This window comes from Tyto alba, unplaced genomic scaffold, assembly GCF_018691265.1.
Source record: "Tyto alba isolate M040663 unplaced genomic scaffold, T.alba_DEE_v4.0 Super-Scaffold_9, whole genome shotgun sequence".
Classification (NCBI taxonomy): domain Eukaryota; kingdom Metazoa; phylum Chordata; class Aves; order Strigiformes; family Tytonidae; genus Tyto; species Tyto alba.
This window is the reverse complement of record NW_024881330.1, coordinates 20,100,941-20,126,507: the sequence shown is the minus strand read 5'-3', so window position 1 is coordinate 20,126,507 and position 25,567 is coordinate 20,100,941. Positions and strand designations below refer to the sequence as shown.

The 25,567-nt window shown below is 36.5% G+C and overlaps 1 protein-coding gene across 1 annotated transcript in view; it reads right to left on the bottom strand.

Annotated features, from left to right (window-relative positions):
• Positions 1-25,567, bottom strand: part of RSPO2 (R-spondin 2) — a 104,913-nt gene that overhangs the window by 32,701 nt on the left and 46,645 nt on the right. Inside the window, exons 2-4 of the mRNA XM_042785956.1 lie at positions 18,685-18,873; positions 6,760-6,903; positions 5,526-5,714 (exon numbers count right to left, since the gene is read on the bottom strand). Coding sequence (XP_042641890.1) covers positions 5,526-5,714; positions 6,760-6,903; positions 18,685-18,873 — 522 coding nt within the window. The remainder of the gene's footprint in view (positions 1-5,525; positions 5,715-6,759; positions 6,904-18,684; positions 18,874-25,567) is intronic.

Genomic DNA, 25,567 nt, shown 5'->3' with positions numbered 1-25,567 from the left:
TTCTTGAACTCATTTTAATGAATATGAATCCAATTCATACGTAATACAGTTGCTCAATCTCTTAGCTCACATATGTGTAGGCATTTTCTTACGTATTCAGGGTTTTTGTTGCTCGGGGTTAGGAGTGGGGTTAAAACAAGTGCTGCAACACAAATTCAGCTGAAACATTGTTGTGGTTTACATTGTGTGTAAGTTAGTGACCCATGACGGAGCAGTGTGGGGGACGCTGCGGCCCATGAGAGGAATTCAAGTCAGAGAAAGTGTGTGGAGGACTGTCTCCTGTGAGAGGGGGACCACGATGGAGCAGGGGGTAACAAGTTTTGGACACTCCCCTCACTGAACATGAAGGAAGTGGCAGCACTGACTGCACCCCAATACAGAAAAATTTTGTGTGCAAGTGAAATTTCAGGACAGGATTTCATAGATACATTCAGTCACATATTTCTTCATTCCTATGACCAAATAGCATACAAATTATACTGGATTAGAAGTAACATTTATAGTAATCTTTCTATATCTCTGTCCCATAGCTTTGAACATCAACATGTCATACTGGGTTGTCAGGAGCTAACATATTTGTTATTTATTAGCCTTAAGGAAATAACATAGCTGCTCATGTTTCATCATGAACACACCTTATTTTTCTTTACTGCTCGATATTAAAGTATGGAGAAGAACATTCCTCCATCAACAGATTCCTGATTTTCCTATCACTGCTGCAGAAGGGAAAAAGAAGGCAAGCACACAAGAAATATCAGTATAGGTTTTTTGTTTCTAAGAAAAAAAATATTATAAAATACTATATTTTAATGCAGAAAAGAAAAATCAGAGTTTCCTGCTATGTATTTCAGTTACTTTATAGTATCCTATCAGCTGAGAGGTATACTGCCTAACTTTTATCTGCAGATAGAAGAGACATCAGTCATAGAAGGGCTCCAATGCAGGTGCACGTATGCATGCACATCTTAGTGTCGATGAATGCAAATGTTATGAAAATGTAACTACAAATTTGCTGTGCATTTCTATATTTTTTTTCACTTTGGAACAAATAAAAACAACACCTTTTTCCTATAATTTATAAATCATCATCTCACAAATAAGCATACAAATAGGAACAGAACTAGGACCAAAAAAGGGAAAATACTTAATCTCTGAGGATTGTCAGAGAAATAGCTAATCCTGTTTTTCTCACAGCTGACCTGATTTGAGCAGGAGGCTGGACTAGATGACCTTCTGTGGTCCTTTCCAACTTGAACTACTTATGATTCAATTTTGATTATTTTTATTATTATCAAACAGAGATGACAACCATTGTGCTCTTTGTAGAAGCTGGCACAAACTTATTGACTATTGATAATATAACTACCTCTTGTCTATGTGCCTTAATTTAAAATAGTTGAAGCCTAGTTGCAGGCACTCTCACTGAAATGAGCAATATTATGTGTTTCATTCTTCCTTAAGGTTTGTATTTCCTTTATTGTTTTCACCTGCAGCAGTCCCTTCTGAATGTGATCAGCTAAAGAGTAGGAAAGAAAAACATTTTAACTCTCTCAGCACAACATTCTCTGTATGAAGCAGATGTTGACAATCCAGATGAGCAGATTCCACAGCTGACAAAAGCTAGTTTCCTGAACAAACATACTAATAAGCATGCCAGGCTCTGAGGGTTAAGCCACACTACGAAACAGTTCTTGTTTTCTGGAAAGCCTCTATACTGTGTTCTTCTTGTCCCTTCTTGCTCCCACTTGCTCTCTCCTTCACAAAATGTGCAGAATGGCCATCAACTAAAATACTGACAAAAATATTTGCTCATTACTATTGCTTTCCCAACCTGCACTGTGCAAATAAGTGTATTCAGGGGAGTTTACTTCTTGTAAGCTCTCTGCTGATGCTGAAATGGTTTTTCCTTTTTTCCTTCAGAAGTTTTGAGACGTGCTTTGTAACTGAAAATTATGGGTTATATTTTCACACAAGCTAAAGCCAAGCCTTCTGGGTCAGAGTGTAATTGGTGCTCACAAAATACATCAAGGAGGCAAGCCTGCTTGGTGATACCAATATTCTAGAGGTCAATATTCAGTGGAGCAACACTTAACACAGTTTCTACCTGTTTGATGAGGACAAAAAAGGGCAGATTTGGTCTAATGCTACTGCAAATTTAACAGAGAGCTGTAGTAGGCAATGACAGCATATTGTTGTAAATTCTATGTACTACAGTCTTGTTTAAAATGCTGTTTAAGACTTGTAAACCCTAGTTTTTAGTATTATAGTGATAAATAATATTCCAATGTCTTCAAGAATCATTCAATACTAACAAAAGCAGTAAGATCTCACTTTTTGTAAATTTTGTCATCTTTCCCAAAACCACAATGATTTCTGTTTGTTACCATCCCTCTTCAGATCATGCCTCAACTTATAAGATAATCTTTTCTAAGTAGGTTCATTTTCTTTTATGTATAACTCGCCACGTGCATGCATGTCATGACTTAACTAACAATGGAACAAAATCCTCAAGTTACTGAAAATGTCAACAAGTTAGACTGGACTTTTCTTTAAGATTTTAAAAGTCAAAGCAACTCTAAAATTAAAATACATTTCTATATCTGTATCTCTGCAGCTCCTCTGCTAGTCTTTCAATGTTTTCTTAGACTGTTGTAGTGCATTAACTTAAAACAAACATACACTGTACTATGTATCTTTTAGATCCTATGCAAGATTTTGAAATTACAAGTGTGCAGCATTCATACAAAGACCATTCAATTAACAGGTAAAATAATAATAAAGTAAATTAAGAAATCAGCACTTCCAACTAAGTTTTCATCCTGATTATAGCTAAAGTTGGAAATGTATGAAACAATTAGTATTATATTCAAAACATTAGACATACTCGGCATATTATTTCAACATCAATAAAATAGGCCAAACTAAGAGATCTCAGCACTATAACATAGTAAAGACTTGTTTTGTTCCTTTTCCCTATGGCCAGTCATTCCAGCTTCTCTGTCATTGGGAGTAGAAGATAACAGAAATTTTGCAAAGCCCAGACAGAAAGAACAGTGTCCTTTCAGTCTAAACCCACAGCACATTCCGCCGTTCCTAGCCACAGAATCATCCAGGTTGGTCCCCAGTCCAACTTCCTGCTCTCAGAAGGATCAAGACCATTCAGACCAGATTGTTCAGGGCTTCATAGAGTCAGGTCCTGGAAATGTCCAAGGATGGTGACTGCAGAGTCTACTGGACCAATCTAGCCAAGTGCTTAACTGTCCTCATGGAGAAGGCAACAGCTCTTGCTGTTCCTGGACCAGATTTTGCCACATAGGTTATCTGTTCTTGTGGCAACATAACATGATCAACAGGAGACAGGAAATATGGTGGCTATGTTTACTGAGACCCACCTAGAGAGTTAGACTCTTCTAAATAAATCTTTGTTTATATTTAGAGGGAAATCCAGATTTCCTTTGACAAGTTTCAAAAAAACCCCAAATGTAGGTAACACTAAATTTCTGGGGGGGGAGTGAGGGGGCAATATAAGAACATTTTCTACCTTTTTTACTGCAGATTGTCAAATTAAAGCCAGAAATTTTAAAACATTCACTCTTGGGCAAAACGTATCATTTTAAAGAAGAGGAAAATATTTACCTACTAGAGATAATTACACCTGTAACATAGTTTCTACTAGAAATTATTCTGCCTTCTAATTTCCCTACTTCTTGAAATACCATCACTCTTCTTTAAGAATTCATTTTTTCTTTCTTTTTGAGTTAAAGAGAAGAAAATTTCTTATCAGGAAGAGACCGGGATGGGTAGGAGACGGCCTGAATGACTCAAGTCATCTTTTTCTAAATCTAACCTCTCATAGTATGAGTTGTGTTACACCCAAACCACAGGGTAACATACATAACACGAACAGATACACAAATGTGACATTCCCATCTGGTAATAACAGTTAAATCAATTAGGAGTGACAATAAGAAAATATCACTGAGTAATACATTTGAAATCAAGTAGAGTGTCCTCTTCTGTTGCTGGCTTCCGTAGGAAGAAGTGAAATCATCTTTCACTTGCATTCCAGTTTATATCTCTACAACTCTACAAATATTGGGAAAGCGATAAAGAATTCTTCTTCATCAACTAGATTTGTACCACAGCCATATGGCCAGAAGGGTAACGTCTCAATCCCTGATAAGCATGAAACTGAAGTAGTTAGTAGGAAAACTGAATTTAACTCCACTTCTTCTGCAACCTTGTAAAAATCTGGTTTGGAAGTTCTTCTGTAGTGTGGACCATAAATAGTAACTGTAAAATGTACAAAAGTAGAAAGCGTGTGTCAAAAGCACTTTATTTGACCCTGTTCTACTAAAAATATCCTTACTTCCTGCGCTCAGTTTAATCCATCACAATCTACAACCATTTTAGCTATTTAATCCAATACTTACCCTACACATTTATGTGAGTTTATGTACTGACAACATTAGGAAGAAAGGATTTATATATATATACACCTGTTCTAAAATTATTTCAGTTTTAGCTTATATATCATGTTATGGCTTTTCTCAGGACTCTTCAACCCTTTATTCCTTTTAATTTGTCTGTTCTCATGGTTGACCCAGCTTGCAGCAGGAATTTGGACTAGAAATATCTTGAAGTCCCTTCAATCCTGAATCTTTCTTTAATCCTATGATTCTAAAAGGAATGACATCTTTATCACCTGCTGGTCACCCATCTCTCCTACAAATTCTAAAAACTCTGTTAGTGTTCAGTCTGCACAAGTGAAAGGTTAATTGTTTCACTTTAAAAGATAACAAAAACTCCCTCCTCCCTAGCAGTGATATGTCTCCACTTTGGGGTCTACAAAACTGAACACAAAATGGAAACTCCATTTCCTTCTTCAAATCAGCATCACTACTTAAGTTTTAGAACACCATGATAAAGAAATTTATCTACTTGTAATTGCCATAAGCTGGTCGCATGCTGAAAAACTTGATATCACTGTTCTTGTATTACGTCTATCATAGTTTGGCCCCAATCTACAATATTCAGAACAAGTAACACATTCCAACTAATGGATCCAGTTAACATTGCCATCTGTATTTAACTTAATTTAATTTAAATACGCATCACATCAGCACTGAGTGTGCCACCTGCAGAGGTTTAGAATCACAATCTTTCCTACCATGCACAGAGCAACTAGTTATTACACCATCACTATTGTTTTCATGCTGAAGCTCAAACTGCAACCTGTTATGGTTCTTCCACAAGGCACCTCTTTGAAAAAGCCTCAGTACCACACCAGGAAAAACACAGTCACAGTCTACTGAAAGATTTATCACTTCCACACTGAGCCTTTCCCAGGAGCCTTGCTGCACAAATTAGGACTGCCGTAGTACAGCTGCCTTTCAGCCTTAGCTGGCAGAGCAGAGACAGGATTTCCCCTTCAGCTGGGATGAAACAGCTCTTTTTCCAAGCTAGAAATAGGATTTCAGTTACAGAAAACTCATAAACATTTTTGTGGAATGGACTGTGCTTACCTCCTGGACAATGCCGCATGGCCATTTTACACCGTCTGGATTCTGCAATGGTTGGGCATGGTATCGTATCTTTTGCTGGCTTCTTCACAATTTGTCTTGTTCTCGTTTCCAGGCCCCACTTAAATCCACATGTTTTGTTATTTCTGCTGCAAGTTCCCCACTCACTCCACTGACCCACTTCACAGCCTTCTGATAAAGCAAAAGAAAACATGAGTGAGCAATTTTTCTGGGTTGTTTTTTTTTCCTTTTCTTTTAAATTAGAATACACTGCTAAAAGCACTCCTTGAAAGTTTTACTGTTAATGGGCAGAAATTTAGAAACAAAAGTATAGTCTCTTACAGAACCTGAAAGGATCTTTTTGGCCAGCATCAACCTGAGCATAAAACCATCAGACTATCAATCTGTGTGTATAGACATCATGCCAGTTCCAAATACTCAAAATCCCTTCTAAAATCGTGAGATTGGTTGATATTTTTCTCTTTTTAACAAATAAATCTAATTTGGTTGTCATCTGGATCTGCACAGGTTAAGGGTTCACATTTCCAGGTCCTCTCCTTTGTGAAATGCAAGGAATACTCTTGAAAGAAAGAGTCTGCTCTGACACAGTTCCCAGGCTTCAAGATAAAAGACCAAACTGCGAGACTTGAGAAATATTTTGAGAATTGCCAATGCTGGCTCAGAGTTATAAAGTAAATTTATACTAAAAGCATTTATTTGGTGTTTTATATTTATTATTTGATCATGGATAAGGGGGGAGATGCAGAGAAACTAAAAGTGAATTTGAAGCCCAGATGTTACAGGAATTCAAACTGCCCTCCCCTGGATTTTGGCCTTAATAAAAGGCAAAATGAGCAGATAGTTTTATGAGGGCAAGAAATCAACAAGTACCTAACTGACTTAAAGTCCTAATGTAAAAACTGACCTTCCTGAAATCTTACAAATTCTGAGTTATAAATCCTCATACAACGTGATAAACAGTTTAAGGGACAGAAATTTCTGATGCAGAACAGAGTGGCATTCCCAATAATGCAATATTTCAAAGTTTGGAAAAAGTATTATCATTATTATTACTATAATTATTTATTATTAGGGGTAAAGAAATACAGACACAATTCATTAGTGAGTATTTATTGGTAGGAAATGTTAAGCATCAGCTTAAAAATAGTGTCATATTTGAATCTGGTCACCTGGCCAATATGCTGATTCAGCAGCACTGCTATACTAGAAGACTCACCTACACATTCCATGAGATCTTCCAAGGCTGCAAATCCAGGGGGGCATCCTCGGAAGCAGCGACCTCTGTGCGAGTAAAAGCCAGTTTTGCATTTGGTACAAAAGTCTCTGCTAAAGCAGGAATCGCAGTTCTCTATTCTGCATCCTGAATCAAAAGGATCACAAGGAACAATGAGACAGCTAAATTAGGGTGAGATTAAAAATGAAAGGACTTATAAAGCAATAAAATAGCAAAGCTAGGAGTGCAATAATGAGGAATGCTATCATCCTGAAATCTATCATTTCTGTAAGAGAAATTACAATTAACTGCAATTGTTTACATTTTCTCTACATCCTTCTAATAATTTTTATAAAATCAAAAATATAGATAAAACCTCTAGTTAAGTGATATTTCAGTTAGTTACATCTTTTTAGAGGAAAAACGTTCAACATAAATTATTTTTGTGTTTAATTTTGAGGAAACAAAGATTCAGCAAAGTATTTTGGGAAGTATGCATGCATTATATGTACCGTCTTCAGTTTATTGTTACTGAAAGCTGGATACATTTTTTTTCCATGAGTTCACCCTATAAATAGCTGAATAAATGTTTTCATACATTATATCTGATGTCCAAATCTACACATATATATGTACTACCATGAGAAAAGCCTAAATTTTTCTGGATACAACTCCTATCTATTATTAAGGCAGTTAATCCATAAAAAATAACCATTAATAAATTACTAAAAGGCATAAAACTATAATAAATAGAAAAAAACAAACAAACAAACAAACATTGCCTTTTGAAATACTGGATTTCTCTGAAAATTTAAGAGTAATATTGTCCACAGTAATTAGATTCAGAAGAAGACTGTTCAGTAACATCCTCTTTCATATTAAAACATGGCAACTTGGAAATGAACTAGATTATCAACAGTGATATGCACACCTGAAAAGCAGAAATACTTACATGGAGGCTTATGAAAGTCAGTCATACATACCTACAGAAAAATGTCAGGGAAAAATGTTCCAACGATTAAAAAGTAAAAGCCATTATATTTGGAACGGTAATGAACACTTTAAAATTAATTTAAAAAAAAAAAATCTAATCCTGCAGCTAACATAATTTATATAAACTACACTAAGTGTATCTTGTCTTCAGCTATCTGAAGTCACAGCAGGAAGCATTTGTTATTCATGTCACGCAACAATATACTAATATTTTTGGTCACTTATGTCATTAATTTATTCTTCATTTCTTTCTAAAGAAAAAAACACAAACCACAAGGACTTCTGAAATAGCTATCAGAATAGCTATCAGTAAATATCCCCATCAACATTTCAAATTTAGCCAATCTTTATGAAACAGGTTTTAATAAGTATTCTTGAACTTCACCAGACCAAAATAGGGCATACCATGACTGGGTGCTAGTAGAAAATTATTCTTTGTCAGCAATTAGGGAAATATGAATCTTTTTAGATCAGATTTCTTGTGGCATTGGAAAATAAATTAGGCAGATTGCATGAAAAATAAAATTTAAAAATTAAAAAACCCATAAAAACCAACCAAACAAACAACAGAAACTTTTCAAATGCTGGTACATCTTTCTTTCTTTAGAAGGAATGTGGACATCAGTTTGAAGCCTTGCATTGTCAAAGATAAGCTCTGCAGGCTCTGCTTAGAAACAACCACATATAACCTGCATGCTACCAACTCCTGTGCCCAGCATCTCCCAAAGGGGCTTTTAGAACTTGTGTTCACATAAGCAGCACTAGTTGGGCTTCTTACTCACAGTTCAGTTTATAGGCAATTCCCAAGAACAATAAGTTCTTTTTCACGAGGGTTGAAGCAATCCCCAAAGAACAGATTAATGTCCATACAATGACCCTACAAAATCACTTCCCCAGATTAATGTGTCTGCAAGGCAAAACAATATGGTGGGCTGCTCTGGAGATGTACTGCAATAGTTAATTGCAAATCTGGTTTGTTACACTCAATATGTACTGCAAGTATCTTATTAATTGCAATGTTTGAAACATCCAGCGTGTTTAAATATTCAGCAAAAACATTTGCCTCTTGCCCACCCACACAAGACCATTTGAAAAGACATCAAGGTTTTTCCAAATCATGTAGTCCAATGATGAGGTGCAGAACAGAAAATTAAAAGAAAAACTAGCATCATGTGACCCTCCCTCACATCCAAGTGACGCAAGTATATTTTTGAAATAATGTTTTAACTCTTGCTTTCAAAACATGTCGGAGAGTAACATGTTTAAAGTTTACTTCATCTGAACTTTTTTTGGTGAAAGATGGATTAAGTAAAAAACTTTTAGTACAAGTTGCCTTTTGTTAACCTATAAACACACTTAGCAGGCAAAAGCCTGCCTCACCTTACACTGGGGATACCCTCTATAAAACTATCATTATTTAACAGTACATATGTGAATACCCCATATTTAAATATTAAACAAATTAATCAGTCTTCTTTCACTTTCTCGATCATAGTTCAAAGTTCCCATTCTATTTATATTTTTTGCTTTGCCTTTTATGCCAGTTTTCTTTTGTATCACCGTAAAGTCCATGTCATGATAGTTGTATTTTGGAGGCATTAGTAGGGGCTCCTGGGTGAAGGTTGGGTAGAGATTTCCACCAAGGCCATTTTCAAAGATTTTCAATTTTTTCCTATGAAGATAAATTACTCCAAACATGAAATGTCTATAATTTAATCTGTATCAGATACAATTTAGGGAAAAATACTGAAAGAATATTAGTAATACTTTAAGAATTCTGAAATTAAAACATTAATTCACCAAAGCGATACTCAGCACAATGCCTGGGGTTACTGGGTGCAAATCATAATGATAATTTAACTCCAATAATAGACAACACTGTAGATGAAGATCAGCTGGGAGTGACAATTCTTCTGACATCCTCCATGCACTCAGTTTCAAATCATGAAGGTGTAGATGCAGCTAAACCTTGCACAAATTTTTTTTATAAAATTTAAATAAACTAAACTAAAAATCTAAAGAAGAGCAGTACTCCAGAAGTTGGAAAAACTAATTTACTAGAAGTCTATTTTCAATCACAAGCTGTCACAGCAGTGGTAATAAAATAAAGAAAATTGTATAGAGATTATTATTTTTTGTGCCTAGTTTCATCTTGTTACATGGATCAATGTTTTTCGGGGCTTTTTTTTTATTTTTTGTAAAGAAAAATGTTATTAATAGGAGATTTGAATTGAGAAAGAGGTTAGTAAATTAGTATAAATTAGTTCTTTAACTTCTTGATTTTACAGATAAATATACCGATGTGGAGAGATAAAGAAAGCATACACATTTTTACTTGGACTCCTAAAGAAAGCTTATACTCTTTGGAAATAAATATAACTCTCTTGAATTTTGTACTTCTTTTTGGTAATCAGCATCATTATCTATGTAAACTTTATTCAATATAGGTCTTAATGGAAGTATATTGCGGATTCCTAAAGTTTTTTGCATTCTATTATTTAAATAATAAATGAATAATACAATATGAAATCTATAGAAAAGCTTTTTGACATAATATTCAATAATTAAGAAAAACAGATTTTAAAAAACTGTTTTATTATTTACACAATATAATAATACCCAAAGAAATACTGTCTAAAATTAATGACCTGAACTGCTTTCTTCTGATTGCCACAGTTTTCAACTCTTTGAGCTTTCTGATCTCAGCAACTTATACTTAAATCTGGAGAAGGAAAGAAAAGCTTCCCTGCTTTTAAAAATCTCTATCTAAATCCATTTAAATTAACTAATTATCTTACTAATCTAATTATAATAAACTGGAACACAACAGTTATTCTTTTTTCATCTGGAGAAGGTTCTTGTCAAAAGCAATTTTATTACGTCAATTTACTAGCCATAGATCCAATTGCTTTTCCTCATCTGTTCAGTGGTTTAATTTTCTGTATAATTTCAGTAGCTAAAACATGTGTCTAGTGCATTCTTTTTATTCCACTTAAAAGATTACCTAGAAGTTTACACCACCGAGAAAACCCCAAAGGAAACAAGACCAAAAAACTTGAGATAAACATAGCTAAGATTTTAGACTCAAGTATCTCTTTAGAGGAAAGAAATAGATAATTCATATACCTACAGTATTCTTCAGAAATTATTTTTTCTTTTTTTTTCTTTTTCTTTAAAAATGAACAGAAAATGGTGCCCACTAGAGGTTTCCAGTTAGACAAGGGCAACTGCCTGGGAGATTTTTAGAAGCAGTAAAAAGGATAAACCTGGAAGTGGAAGCTCAGGGGCACAGGGAAAGGTAAGATTGGTGTTGAGGGGAGAAATTGTTGATAAATGTAGTCCTGCAGAAGAACCTCAAAGAGCAATCATATACTTTTGGAAGGCTTACCATACTTGCCAGGCAACAATGACAGAGTTGGAAATTTAATATTCAGAACCTGAGAGTGAAGAAGAGTGCTCCATTGCTTCTGTTCCCATTTTGCTAGCAGCAAGAGATCTGTAGGTAATGGGCAGACTCTTGAGTCCCTACCCCTTCCTTCCCTTATATTCAATTTGCAATGTCTCATCAAGGGTCTACTTCCTACCAGACCTCAAATCCCTTCTGTTCCTGCTCAGTATGTCTCCTTATATCCCACTGGCCCTACTACCCTCTAATTCATAGTCAGGGCCTCTCAGACATCATAGCACTCTTACTGCAACTCTTCTAGCACAATCTCATATTTTCTTTCTAGTGATTCTATCTTGGGAAAGTCAGAAAGTCGAATATTTGCTTCCATCGTTCCACTTGAAAGGTACAAAACACCCTTGAAAGCCATCCCCATATGAAGACCACACATCTTCCTTTGGTACCATCTTCACATAACTGGACTTCAAAAAGCACTCGGGGAGGCCCAGAGAAATCTGATGGTATGTTTGATTAGCACAGCCCATTTTGAAACAGATAATACTTTTTAAAATGTTACACCATACTTCCCACAGGAGTTGTATGTAAATGTTAAAAGAACAACATTCTGACCTCAGTGAAATCCATGGCAAAAGTCCTAATTGCTTTAGCAAGTGCAATTTTAAACTAATAACTTTCTTATCCCATCAGATAGACTAGAGCCCACTGCAATGATTTCAATGGGCAAAAATAACATTAAGAACCCCAAAGGGATATAATCTTTAATGATAAATATGTATTTATAAAGTGAAAAGTGAGAACTGAAGAAGAGCAGTACTCCAAAAGTTAGAAAAGGTAACTTTCTAGAAGTGTATTTTCAATCACAAGCTATCACAGGAGTGGTTATAAATTCACAGCTCCATGACTTCACCTTCCAGGGGAAAGGGTGGAATAGAAGTCACTATTTTGTCTGGTGAAGCTAAGCTGGGCTGAAATTAGATGGAAGTGCTTTGCTCAAGTATCTTCAGAAAAAACAAAGAGAAAAAAAAAAACTTATCCCCTCAACAGAGCACTGAAATGTTGATTTACGGGACAAGATATATAACTTCTCCAATGGAAAGTCTATTGATACGGTGCGATCTCTTAATTTAGGCTGACAGAAGAGTAAGAACTTGAACGACTGATATTTCAGTAGAGCACAAGGGTAGGTTATAGTATGTAAAATGCCTCCATGTTTGAGTGAAGTTACAGCATATGCTCAAGAATGAAACATAATTCCATGAGCTAGTACCATGCCACTCCTCAGTCAATGGCCAGGAAATCTACCAAACTGAAGGACCAAATTCTTTGGTTCTACAGAGGAGGAAAAGAAAAAGGATGATAATATCTCCCTTCAAAAAGGGCATTGTCAGAAAAGAATCCAAAGACAGAAATTTTAAAAAATCTTTGACTTTCCTTACTGAAACAGTGACAAAAGATAAGCTATGTACAGCACTTAGGAGTTAAAGTCCCCTTTTCTTTAATTTTCAGTGAGCTCTAGTACCCCATGGTACTTCAGAAATAATCTTCTTCTGAAGTGTCTTTGCACATACATCAGGTTTTTAAAAAAAAAGTAATAACTATGAGCCATGTTTCAGTCAAGGTTAGAGCAACCAATCTGATCTGTAAGAAGCGCATTTAGCTGCCAGCAATAAAACATTTGTGTTTAGGCTTTATAATCTCATTTTTATTGACCCAAATGTTCCTCTGCCATTTACTTGAATATCATAAAAAAAACAAATCTGATTGACATGGATGAAACTTATAATATTTATAGAAAACTACATAAATGGTGCATTAAAGAACTCTGGAAGGAGAAAGCCTGGATTACAAATCATGCCCAAATTATAGATACATTTTAAGCAGATGAACCACAGTGATATTAAAAGATTTTCATGATCTGCTTTGGCTTCCTGATAGTCACAGTAAGCTACTCCTACTCATTTTTCTTTCAAAATAAGCATTAAATAATTGACAGACTCACATTTTAGAGAAGGAATCAAAAGCCCAGAAGTTCAAAACACAAATTCAGATATTTAATTAAATTTAGACTCAGATACCTATGCCTGTTTTTGTAAAAAAAGAGTGAGTGCTTCTGTAAACAGCTTCTTGCTGAATTATAATTACAGACAGCATAATGTTACCAAAACAAATATTATCCTTCCATAGTAAATTTATCACTAGCTTATAAGGTGATGCAGAATAAGCCGAATTGCAGGGAAATTGAAGCTCAAAATAAAGCATACAATGTTCCATATTGAGATGCATGTTCTTAATATTTTAACATACCTTAACAAGAAGAAGGTTTATTATATTAGTTTCTCATACTAAGTGCAATATGATGAATTTTAAGGTCAAAAGATATTTATCTCAACTGTAAAAACTAGTTATAATTTATAAAATATTTTGGCTGATATGCACAATCTTGAAAATTTTACACAAGCCTTATTTTGCCTTTGTGAAAGATCCATATTGTGTAGCATTTCCATTGTCACATTGTCCCTTTCTAAACATAATCAATGTGATTGACTATCCATCCATAACTCCCTTCAAAACAAAGATATTTTGTAGTACACATAGTGGAAAAGACAACTGGCTAGTTCCTAGTAAAGTTAATAACAATGATTCACAGCAAGTTCTGCCCTGTGTGAAACACGGAGACCAGTGAAGAGCAGTTGAGTATGGGAGAGGGAAGTGAGAACACGTGAAAGGATCTGCATGAGTGGAAACCAGCAATCACCAGTGTAAGAAAGAGAACTGTACTAAACACCTTCAAGACAGAGATGATGATCATATTTTGCAAAGGGAAGTTGCAGACTGAAGCTGGGGAAGGAAATGTGTCATTCCTAAATTGAGGGACTTGGTAGTCTTTACACTGAAATTAGGTCCTTGCTTGAGGTGTCCCCTTGTATTTAAGAAGTCAAAGTAATAGATAATGATTCACTATAGTTAGTGTTTTCCTTTTGAAGGTCAAACTCAGTCTTTCCATTGAGTCGTAGTTCCAGAGGGGCCTCTGGGCCTGTAACTTATGAGGTTGGTTATCCTGGGGAATGACAACTCGTTTGGTCCAAAGCACCTAATACTTTGGTCTTTCACACTGAGCAGCGCCCTACTCTTCTTGCCTCAGATCTCTCTGCCTCTTTTACACTAGAACCTCCTAACTACAGCTATCCCCAGACTGTCCCCATGCCCATCACACTCACTTCTTCCAACTCCTGCTCCCATTCCACTGCTGCTCAGTAAAACAGCATTGGTGCTACAGACTTAACTTCAAGCTGCCATCCTGATGTGTCTGTTGGCACGCCACACCGATCTGTCATTAACCAGCACCACCTTCTGTGCTAAACCTCTCCAGAATTTCCTGAGCTGGGAGAGATTTCAAAAATCCAAACAGACTACACATTTTATAGCTCATCTTGAGGACACAAGGGCACATGAGGAACAAAGTCTGTGCTAGTGCTAACAAGAGCAGGAGACAGAGGCAAAATGCTGAAGAAAGCTATGATGGGAGCCGTTCTTATAGTGGATGGAGTATCAGTTGAATAAACAATGGAAAGAGACTAAAACCTTCAGGAAAGTCACTGAGAAGACAGTAAGGAGAGAAGGAAAATCATAAGCAAAAGAGCTTGAGTCTACAAGGGAATATCTATAGTAGCTAGCTATGTAACCTCCTAAGCAAATGTGGCTTAGGTTGCTGCAGGTTTATTATTATTATTCAAATAAAGATTTTTAAGCTACAGCTTCGGCAGGGGCTGAACATGTGTGCTAGAGAAAAATAAACACAGTCACTTGACTGTAACATGTCCTGAAGTTTACCACAGGTCCACCATTTCGTGGAAAGCAATGCTTGGAGTACAACATCCTAATTATGAAATACTATAGTGAGGATATTTTTTTAAAATAAATTCACTTAAACACTTTGCAATAGATTTCCAGTATGCTCCAACCTTGATTCTTTATTAGTTGAGATCTTTTAAATAAATGCCAAGCCACATTGTCTTCAATTAGTACTTTACAAATATACAATTACCCTATTAAAACTAAATTGACTACAGATTTAATAAATCTTAATTCAAAGCACTATGATGATTTTTGTTGCCAGATGGATGGAACAAAACTCTTTCATCAAAATACAAAGTAAGGCAAAAAAAAAATCCAAATTAAAAAATAAAATATCCATATAAAGGAGGAAAAGAGTGGAGGAGATAAGGGAAAAAATAAATGCCTATAAAATAATGATAGGTAGACCCCAATTTCTGGCCATCCAATTTCATTTTCAAAATCCCAAATGCTATATTAAGCTTGTTTTTAAAAGATAAAGCCATATTTAAAGGAAACAAACACAAAAGTAATGAAAACTATTTCTAAAAATTCAGAAAAAAAATATTTAAAGAAAATAGTGCTGCCCCTGTGGTAACTGAACCCCCTGACTGTTACAATGGCACCGACCACAATAGTCTCAGAAGGTCACATGCTCTGCTGTACTACATAAGAAATAGTCAGTCTGTGGTATATTAATGATGTCTTGCCATTTTGTAACAAAGTTAAAAAAAAAAATCATTACCTTTCTCAATACAGTGAATTAACTACACATTTAATAAATGCTCAATTTGTTTAAAAGCTTCTCTATCTTGTTTTTACTGAAGGTGCATGGAAGGGGAAATGAAAGTTTTAGCAGTGTCAGGCCCTCTTGCGAAAAAGAAGGTGAACCTAAACAAATGGAGTAGCCAACCAAAGCTGAAGAGAGCTGTAATTTATAAACTCTGAGTGCTTCCTCCCCCTAAAATTTATAGAGGTTACTATGGATACTGACTAAAGTTGGGAGGTTCAAGATAGGCTTGATCCATTAATCAGACCAATGTTAAACCAACTACCCAGGTGACAGATTTCATCTTACTCTTTAAATCAGTTTTGTTTTTTTTCCTCTTGAGATTATTTCTTGTTGGAACAGTTCAGTTCAAAGTCATTAATTATTAAAATTTATTGGAAAATTAACAAAGTGTAGCTCTTCTCCTGGGCATTCTTCTACAGAAGAGACCCAACACCTTCCAATTTCATGTCCAAACGTACTGTGTTCACGATGAAAATCATCTCCAGCAGGAAACTCCACATTGATTTCTAGAGACAAGCAGTCTCAAAATTACATGATTCGCTATTGCTAGAAAAACAGTCTAGAACGACTTCACAAATTCAAGACACATACTGCTTACATGTAGAAAAGAAAATTAGTCTTGAAATTCAAAATTTCCATCATATTAGAGCTGCTGCACTTGGCTGTGGTATTTATTGTGTTACATTTGGCACTATGTTTGGCTTTTAAAATCATGTCAACATTTTCCATAAAAAATAGCTTCTATAGCTTCTCTAACAGAAATGGGCAAGTGTTCCTGTAATAAAATGTTAAACAGCTTTTGTGCCTATAAAGACATTAATAGGGCTGAAATAATTTCAATTTATGTAATTCAAGCCCTGTAACTCCCAGAAGGATTTTAACATTGCCAGAATTTTTATTATTTTTAGCCGAGATAGTATTATCTGAGCAATGGAGTCTGTAACTGAGCGTACCTAAAAGTATCTAACATCAAGTAGGAAGAAACCTATTCTATTTTTTAAGAATGTTTATTTTAACTCAACTTCAATCCACAAAATGTCTGTGTGTCCATAATGTTAAATATGTGCCACGCAAGATCACCAAACCAAGAGAAAAATGAGGATGTGATTTATAAATACACCAGTTGGCAGTCACACTAAAATAAAAATACACAATACAAAAATCATTGGAGGGGAACCAGGACTGGTTGGTAAATGCAACTGCATCATTATTCTCACAGGGGGAGACTGCTAAAGGCATGAGGACAAGTTAAATATCCAGCACTCAACACATGCCAATATGGGTTGGACACAACTCACATTTATGCTTTTCAAAACCAATCCTGTAATTCAAGGAAAAAGGCCACTTTCTGTAAGTGGTAAAAATGAAATAAAAGTTATATTGAATTCACCATCCACCTTCTGCAAATAACTTTTTTTTTCTTTTAAAGAAAGTAAAGAAAAACTGCCAGTATGGACTACTTTTCCTATCTCACAAGCACAGTACAGGCTAATACAGATAAATTAATCTATTTCCCAAAGCTGTAAATATATTGAGAAATATTTTTATATGGGCAAGTTTTTACAGCCCAGTTCTGAAAGGTTTAAAGTGTACAAGTTGCTGAATTCACAAATGTGTTATGAAAATTAAGGCCAAGATCCTAAATTACTTTACAGAAGGGATACATAAACCATATACTGGTCTCATTTAATTTTTCATCAAAACCTAGCCACCTGGTACAGATTAGGCAGCACTCAGCAATATTAGACAGCGGTTAGGAACACAACATGAAGAGTACCATATCCACGGAGCCTGCACTGGGAATGGGGAGAAAGACACAGGACATCATTGCATGGGCTGGGATGGGTCCAAGCACGGCCGTGAGTGCTCTTCATCCAGCCCAGACCGTCACGGAGTGACCACACGTGGGTCTCAGGGTTATGTGTGATGTCAAAGCCAGCACTCGCTTTCTCACAGCGTGGTGTGTCCCAGTGACGTGCCACAGTGCTGAGGGGAAGAGTGCCATATGTGTCACAGACACTTGATTATTCCAGGACGCAAAGAAAAGCTATTTCTCACTTCAAGTTCCTGGGTTCGCTGACCTAATTCTGGTTAGACTATGACACACACACAACACACCCCCCAGCCCTCCCCTAAATACAAATTAGAGGTAATAGCAATGATTAATAATCCATATGGGTAATACTTCACATATGAGCATATGGAAAAATCGATACAAATCAGCACAACTGCCAGACAGCAGTGAAATAATGTGCAGAGATACCAGAGCACTCGTTGATTTTAACAGTTGTGCTTCGAGGCACAAACATGCAAACAGGGATTCTTGTTGCACATTAGCAGGTTGTAAATTTCCAAATAAAATGCAGTACTAAAAGTGAAAGGTTGTTTGTTTGTTTTTAATAGTACATCTGTTTTATTAAAATAGCAACACTTACATATTAAAGCATGTCTGGTGTGAGGTGTCTGGTCACCTGAAATTTGTGTGGGAACAAAAAGCATGACAAGAAGCCCACCCATATATTAGTGTATATACTGACTAGTACTTATATGAGGCACTGTTAAATTAATGCTTAATCCTTTCTATTTTCATATAGTGGGAATTTGTTTGTTAAAACTAGGAATATCTGCTTAAATCATCATTCTTTCCTACTTTTCCCTTCTAACAAAAGTAATAATAGCAATAAAAATAACAACAAAAAAAACTAGGTTAACGCATCAACTGTTTAATCTGCTGAATGTTAGATATCTTGGAATGAGCTGGGATGTTCTTTAGCAAAGTTTTATGATGATCTTGAGACATCTGTGAAAATATCACCATGTTCCACAACATATAATCTTAAAAACTGAGCGTGAATTATGGTCTTCCTACAAAAGTGCATGTAAGGGTTCAAATAAAACTCACTTGAACATCTGTTCATATCTGGCGTTCGGAGTCCATAGTACCCCGATGGGCAGGAATGCAAGCATTCACCATATTGTCTCATTCCTTCTCTTCGTAGGAAGAAGAATAACTTGTGTTGGCATCTGATGCATCCATTATCCTTTGAACAAGATAAACAGCCTTTGCAAATTGGATTTGGTCCATAGCTAGCTGCAAAATAAGAAGATGAATTACACTTTAATAGCATTTGGAAATTATTTTGGCTGCAGGACCTCTTCCCTCTAATGTGTTACTTTTCTACCGCATGATTACAAGTAGTTTTGAAAGGAGGGTTCTGAAAGTGCACTCACTCTCATACATCTGCACTGGCAAGTGAATAAAAAGAAATGCAATCTCTATATTTTTAATTGGATGTAGTACAATTTAATGAATTTACACACATTTAAAATAGAGGTACAGGCAAAGAGAGAACAAGCTATATAAAGTTCACCAATATAACATAAAAAAATCCCAGGCACTGAATTCTAGTTTTAAACTAGGGGCATAAGCACGCAACAGCAACAAAATACAAGAACATCAGCACCCTGATATAGGCACCTGGAATGATATATCCATGGAAATCCAGCAATCACACTAATGCAATTTCTGACTTGTGAAGAGAGCAATATTAAGAGTAGAAAACTCTCTGCAGAACAGGTACAGCACTAACAACGCGTGCTGTCCCACAGCTCACAGGATCCTAGAACAGCCGTCGCCCTGCAGTCTCTTCTTGGTCTTTCTAATGAGAATGTCAAGATATTTCAAAAATAAAGCAGTTCTAATTTCTAAAAGCCTTTTTCTACAAGTTTCTGCCTAAAATGGGCTCAGAACCATATGCAGAGATATTACAGAACAAGGGCATTTAGTGCAGATTACCATTTTAGATCACCAGCTGCTGTGTTTTCAATTCTATTCTTTGGTTTTCTTTTCATTTGTCTTTTTTTTTTTTCTTTTATTTCTTTTAAATTACTTGGCTGATAACTGAAGCACAAACCTTAGCTGCATCACTGTTTGCCTTTATGAGCTTTTATTATCCTGCCTTTCTGCAGAGTCACAGAACACTCCCCTGTCCCCATGGGCTGTCAACTCCTTCTCAGGCGCTGAGTCAGCACAACAGGTTAGCAGAGGGAGGATGGCTCAAGACATTCCTGAAGCCAGCATAACTTAACAAGTCTGTTTTAAATATTAAATTGGTTACAGGGCTTCACAGAAACTTTGCTAGTTCAAACCAGGTTTACTGGAAACAAAAGAAAACTATTATGCAACAGAAGGAAAGTGTCTTCGGGGTCTCAAGCTTTTTAATAGAAGCCACCCTAAGAGCAGCTGGCCAAAAGGGCAAGCACTATGTTTAATTCTTATATTTTTATATATTTAAAAGCATTCACACCCTAACATAGTTCTCTGGTACTTTCATCTTGTATGAATGTATAATTGAGGTTGTTCAGTGGATGACTTCACCAGCCGAGCCAGGAAAAGAAAAAAGGAAAAGCCCACCACCCTCTGGAACCAGTAGCTGATAAGCTTTACTCTCACCTTCACACATCTGCACACCACATTCCCACTCCCCCTCTGCTCCCGTCCCCCACACATGCCGCACTGAGTTTAGCACGACAGCATTCAACTCCCATCTTGTACAAAATAATCCTAGTGGGTGGCAGGCAGGACGAGAAGCCAAGCAGTCCAGTGTGAGACAGCACAGCCAGTGGGACACTTTCTGAGCGTTGGAGTCCTCTGGCACCAGGTTCACCTGGAGAGAACCTCTTGATGGGAACAGCATCCTTAGCCTCTATTGTACATGTACAATTCTTTGGCTCTCTGATAACCCTTTTGTAATGACACATTCGACCAGACTAACTGCCTTATACTCCTAAACCAGTTCCCATCTCCTGTTGCCCACAAGACCTCAGATATAACTTTTCCTACAATTCATCTTGCAACTATTCTCATTCACAATCCACATCTTCAAAGACATACAAGAGAAACAAACAGATGATGAGCTAGGCCTGGATGCATCCCACATCTCACTGTCAGCAGGGATTGCCTATCTGTAACCACATCAAATAATATGTGGTGATGTACTCCAAAGCAATTGTTGCTTAACACATGGTGGGCAATGCTGGAGACTTCTGAATTCCCTATTAGTCTCCTTGCATCTCGATCCCAGTAAATCTTTACCTCCAGATTGTTCAAGGTTCCTCAGAGAAGCCTGTACTATAACAAAAGAACTAAAAGAAACAAAGCAAAAGTAAAGATGCAATATGCCTGTATTTCTTCATGACTCAAAGTGTGTTTTGCAGCTTGAATCAGCTGAAGTCAGGATGTCATACACAGCATGTATAGGATTATGACTCAGGGCCAGGCCAATTGCTGAGCAGCATAGATATATCCAAAGGCTACTGCTCTCAGTAGTGTGGCTTGGGAAGCCAAGATTAGGCTGTGGACTAGATACATTTGTAGTGTCCATGCAGGTCTCATGTCCACCTTCCCTCACTGACCTCCATTAAAATTCAGACTTCTTGGCTACAAAATGTGTATCAGTTTAACTCTAATGTCCAACTTTCCTTTATCTGCCCACATGTTACTTTCATCAAGTACCTATTTTTTCTATTTCTGGTAAGATTTCTTTGTTGATAACCCTTTGTTCTGCAAATTTAATTATGCTGACTTCTCTGGGCTTCAGCCATAGCTCTGTCCTAACATAGTCTCACATGAAAAAGAGCTAACAGCATAAAATAATCCTCCATTATCCTGTGCTATCCTTTGTTTAGGAGTTGGACTGCACATCTTTCACAGTTCAACACAAGATATATAAAAGAGTTCAATAATATAGTAATTCTGTATATATTTATCCAAAAACATTAACTTGTGTGTAGGTTTCTCAAACCATGACATCTAGACTCTCCTCCTTTACCTCCTGAGCAGCCTTAACAAATGATTTGTAATTTCTATCCCTGTATTTTGTCCCTCTCATAGGAACATTGTGAGATAAAGTTCATCTAAACTTGTAAACTGCTTTGAAATCCTTAGATATGAGGTATTATAGATGTGACACATGTATTGTTACTTAATGATTATTAAACTCACACACTGAATTTGGGTAACAGAGTTCAGGATGGTCACATAGCGATGACTTTCCCTGTTGCTCTACTAGTTACTAAGTTGTAAAAACAACCTAAGAACAAATCAGACATTTTTCTTTTCTTTCTTTACCACATTGAGCAAAAAAGAAAAGAAAAAGAAAAAAAATCATTGGAGAATTATACAATGGTAAGGGGAGATAACATGATCTGTATGCTGTGATAAAGAGAGTAAACTTCAGGAAAGAATCTGAAAACTTCCCATTGTGCTGATTAGGCACCAAACTGAATAATTTCCAGATAATCTGCATACAGTAAGCCATTCTGAAGTGTATATCACAGAACTGGTGTTCTTCCACATTGTTTTTGCTTATATCCTTTTCAGAGCTTCATGGGAAGCATACAGAATTCTACGAATCAGTTCAACTTGTCCCAAAGCAGGGAGAATCATGATACGCTCTACTACTAAATTCCTTGGACTGTCTATATGCTTCCTTTTGAATTTCTGCATAACCTCTTATTTTTCCTTCTGTATTAGACTGCAAGAAAAAATAACAAGCCAACAAGACATGGTCAATCACATTCGAAGTTACCAGCTGCATCATATGCAATGTAAAACATCACACTACTCATCTCTATTTTGACCCTGCCTGGAACACCCTCCTCAACAGTGTGTGCCAGGCAGGCAGGTCTCCTTCAGCCAAAACCCTCATGGAAACTTGCTCCTTCCACAAGGCCCACAAATGCTAACCAGTGTCAGAGCGCTGCTGTCGTCACATCATAAAACCAAAAATGCACACATGCTCTAAGTTAGCACCATCCTCTGGGTCTCAAAGTGCATGATTGCCCTGTCTGTCTGTTAAGATCGTAAGGTCCTTGCAGCAGGAGTAATGTTTTGTACAGCCACATAAATATGTACGCAGGTGTGAACACTGCACATAAACACACACCTTTATACAGATAATGCATTTTCTATTCCTTCCGCTTGCTCCTTCTACAACTATACTCTAGAGCACCTCTATATTTAAAGAAAAAGCATGTAGACTTGATTCTCTATGTTGCTTTTTTATTTGAAATCTGGAATTAAATTTGCCAAGTTTGAAAAGGTTACTTGAGAACACAGACTAGTACCCAAACACTGAATGAAACACTTCTGAACTCTAAGGGTGTTCAAAGTTTCATGGTTTGGATCCATATCAAATAAAATCAAATGTCAGCTAATTACCTTAACTCTTGTCTGGATCAAATGTATTTAAGACATATTGTTGAAGCGGTTTTAAGTGAATTGTTATGACTATTTGAAATCACAAGAGAATTGACCATACAAAATGAGTCTAGCTTGTTCCCCACAAGAATACAAGTTATTCTGTATGCACGAGAACTAAGAGCATTTGATTTTCTGTGATCTTACTGTCTTGCAGCCCATACCACAACAACTGCTACTAATTTGTGTCTTTCTTGTACACTCATTTTTTAGGTGTCACAAACCTCTTTTGAACCTGGTGCTTCAGCTCACCACAAGAACCTGGTATTTTTACACTTCAGTAAAAAACTGTCTGAAATGGACAAATGAATCCAAAACCCATTGGAGAAAGAGGGTCTGGCAGAGAAACAAGCAGTAGAAAGTCATTACCTAAATATCATTTCTTTAGAGGGCCAGGCTAACATGCTCATTATGTTCCTAATATCACTCACTGCCTAGTCATTGTGTCACTGTTTGGCAGTCTTTGGTCTTTTGAACTCTCTGGAGTCAGAAGCTGGACTTACTGGTAAAATGGCCAGCTTAATGGCATTCTTGCCCTAACTGTGATTGCAGCCACATAAATGCTAGTAATTGGATTTTAGTTCAGATTTAGCAGGAATGTCTCCAACACATTTATTACTGTAAACATGAGGTGTGCAGACGGGGCTCAGAGGAGGAAAGCAGCTAAAAGACCACTACAAGCTGCACTTATTGCAGAAAGAGTAGATTTCATAATCCTGAATTCAATTAATGCTATACAGATATCTCATATGTATCACAATAAAACCAACTAAAATACACTCATGCTTGGCATATGTCTTCAGGGTACCAAAGAACAGAACAAAGAATACAGCCTTACAGATACACCAATATTACACAGTGTATCAATATACTAACACCGTAAGACAGCAAGGCTGGCCAAGAAAAATACCTATTTTTCATTAGAGCTGTGTAAAAGCAAAAGTAAGTTTGGACAGAAAAATTCAATAACAAAAAAGAAGGAAAAAAATTACTAGCTTGACTCAAGTCATTGTCTTTAAGAGAATTAAGAGATTCAAGGTCAAAGAGGATTTTTATGAACAATTAGCCCAATGCCCTGTACAAAGAAGCCACAGAACTTGTGCTTTACTAAAACATATCATTTAAGAAACCATTCAATCTTGATTTTTAAATTGTCAGTGGTAAAGAAACCACCACAACCTTTGCTAAGATATCATAGGGGCTAATCACTCTCACTGTTGAAAATCAGCAGTGGAATTTTGAACTTCAAATAGCAACCACTGGACCTTTTTATATCTTTGCCTGCCAGATTGCTAACAGTTTTTCAATGTTTTTTTTCCCCAATGCAGACACTCTGATCAGGTCAAGTCTTAGCCTTCTCATGGGTAAGATAAACAGAGCAAGATTCCAGAATGTCTCACCGCAAGGCAAAGTATCCAGTCCTTTGATCAATCTCTTACCATTTTATCAGCAGGCTTATGGACACCAAAGAAAAGAGCTCAGCAATGGAAAAGTGATGGTACCAGTGCCAAATACAGAAGTGATACAGCTTCTCTAGTTTTCCTAGATATTACTCTCCTGAAACATTCATGTGTTATGTAAGTTTTTTGACCACAGAGACACCGTTTCCCTAGTACCACGCTGCTCTTGGTAGGAAGCAGCCATCTTCTGGAGTTACGCAGGAGATCACACAGTGCTATTTTTCTCAGGACACTGGGCCTTAACCACTTGGCATTCATTTCCTCTGAAGTTGTCCACAACGCAGAAAAGCCACATTTTTCTCACTCTTCCTCTGAAAATAGACTAACTGTAGGGTGGCATTTCACTTCAATGAGTTTGGTATAAATCTCACCAAATTTATACTCATAAATGAACAGGTTTGCCTACTTACTATGAAAACATTTCTTCATTTGGCAGTTTTAACTATATTTTTAATATCACAATCTTATGCTTAAACTACACTCATCTGTCAGCTCATTTCATTCTCTCATTATTGATACAACGTCTTTCTGAGTATTCCAGTCTAGGTATCAGAAGACTTGTCTTCATTCCACTTATATTCAAAAGATAGGGGACTTTTATTCCATGTCCAAATCAAAATATTTTAGTTTTGCTACATGGCTAACCAGTTGAATACTTTCAGAATTTTCTATACTGTTTTCCCCACCACCATGGTAGGGAGAATCACTGTGAAGATCTGTTAGATATTCTCCTTCGGCACCCTGGCAAAACTCAAGAAATCACCTAGATGTTGAGATATTTTTCAGTATCTAGTGACTATGGGCATTACCAGCATTGCATACTGACTACCAAATTCAGAAGCCTACTTTATCAATAAAATGACATGTATGCTGGTATAAAACTACATGTATGCTTTGGTTGCTTAGATATTTCGAGAACATTACTGACTTTCTTTCCAGCTGGGCTGAACTGCCGGTTGCAGAGGTATCTCAGCCACCTTTCTTCATTCAACCATCTGGAGCTTTTAAAGGCATCTCTCATAGTTTACTTTCTAGATAGCTTACTCTCTATCAACTGGAAACAT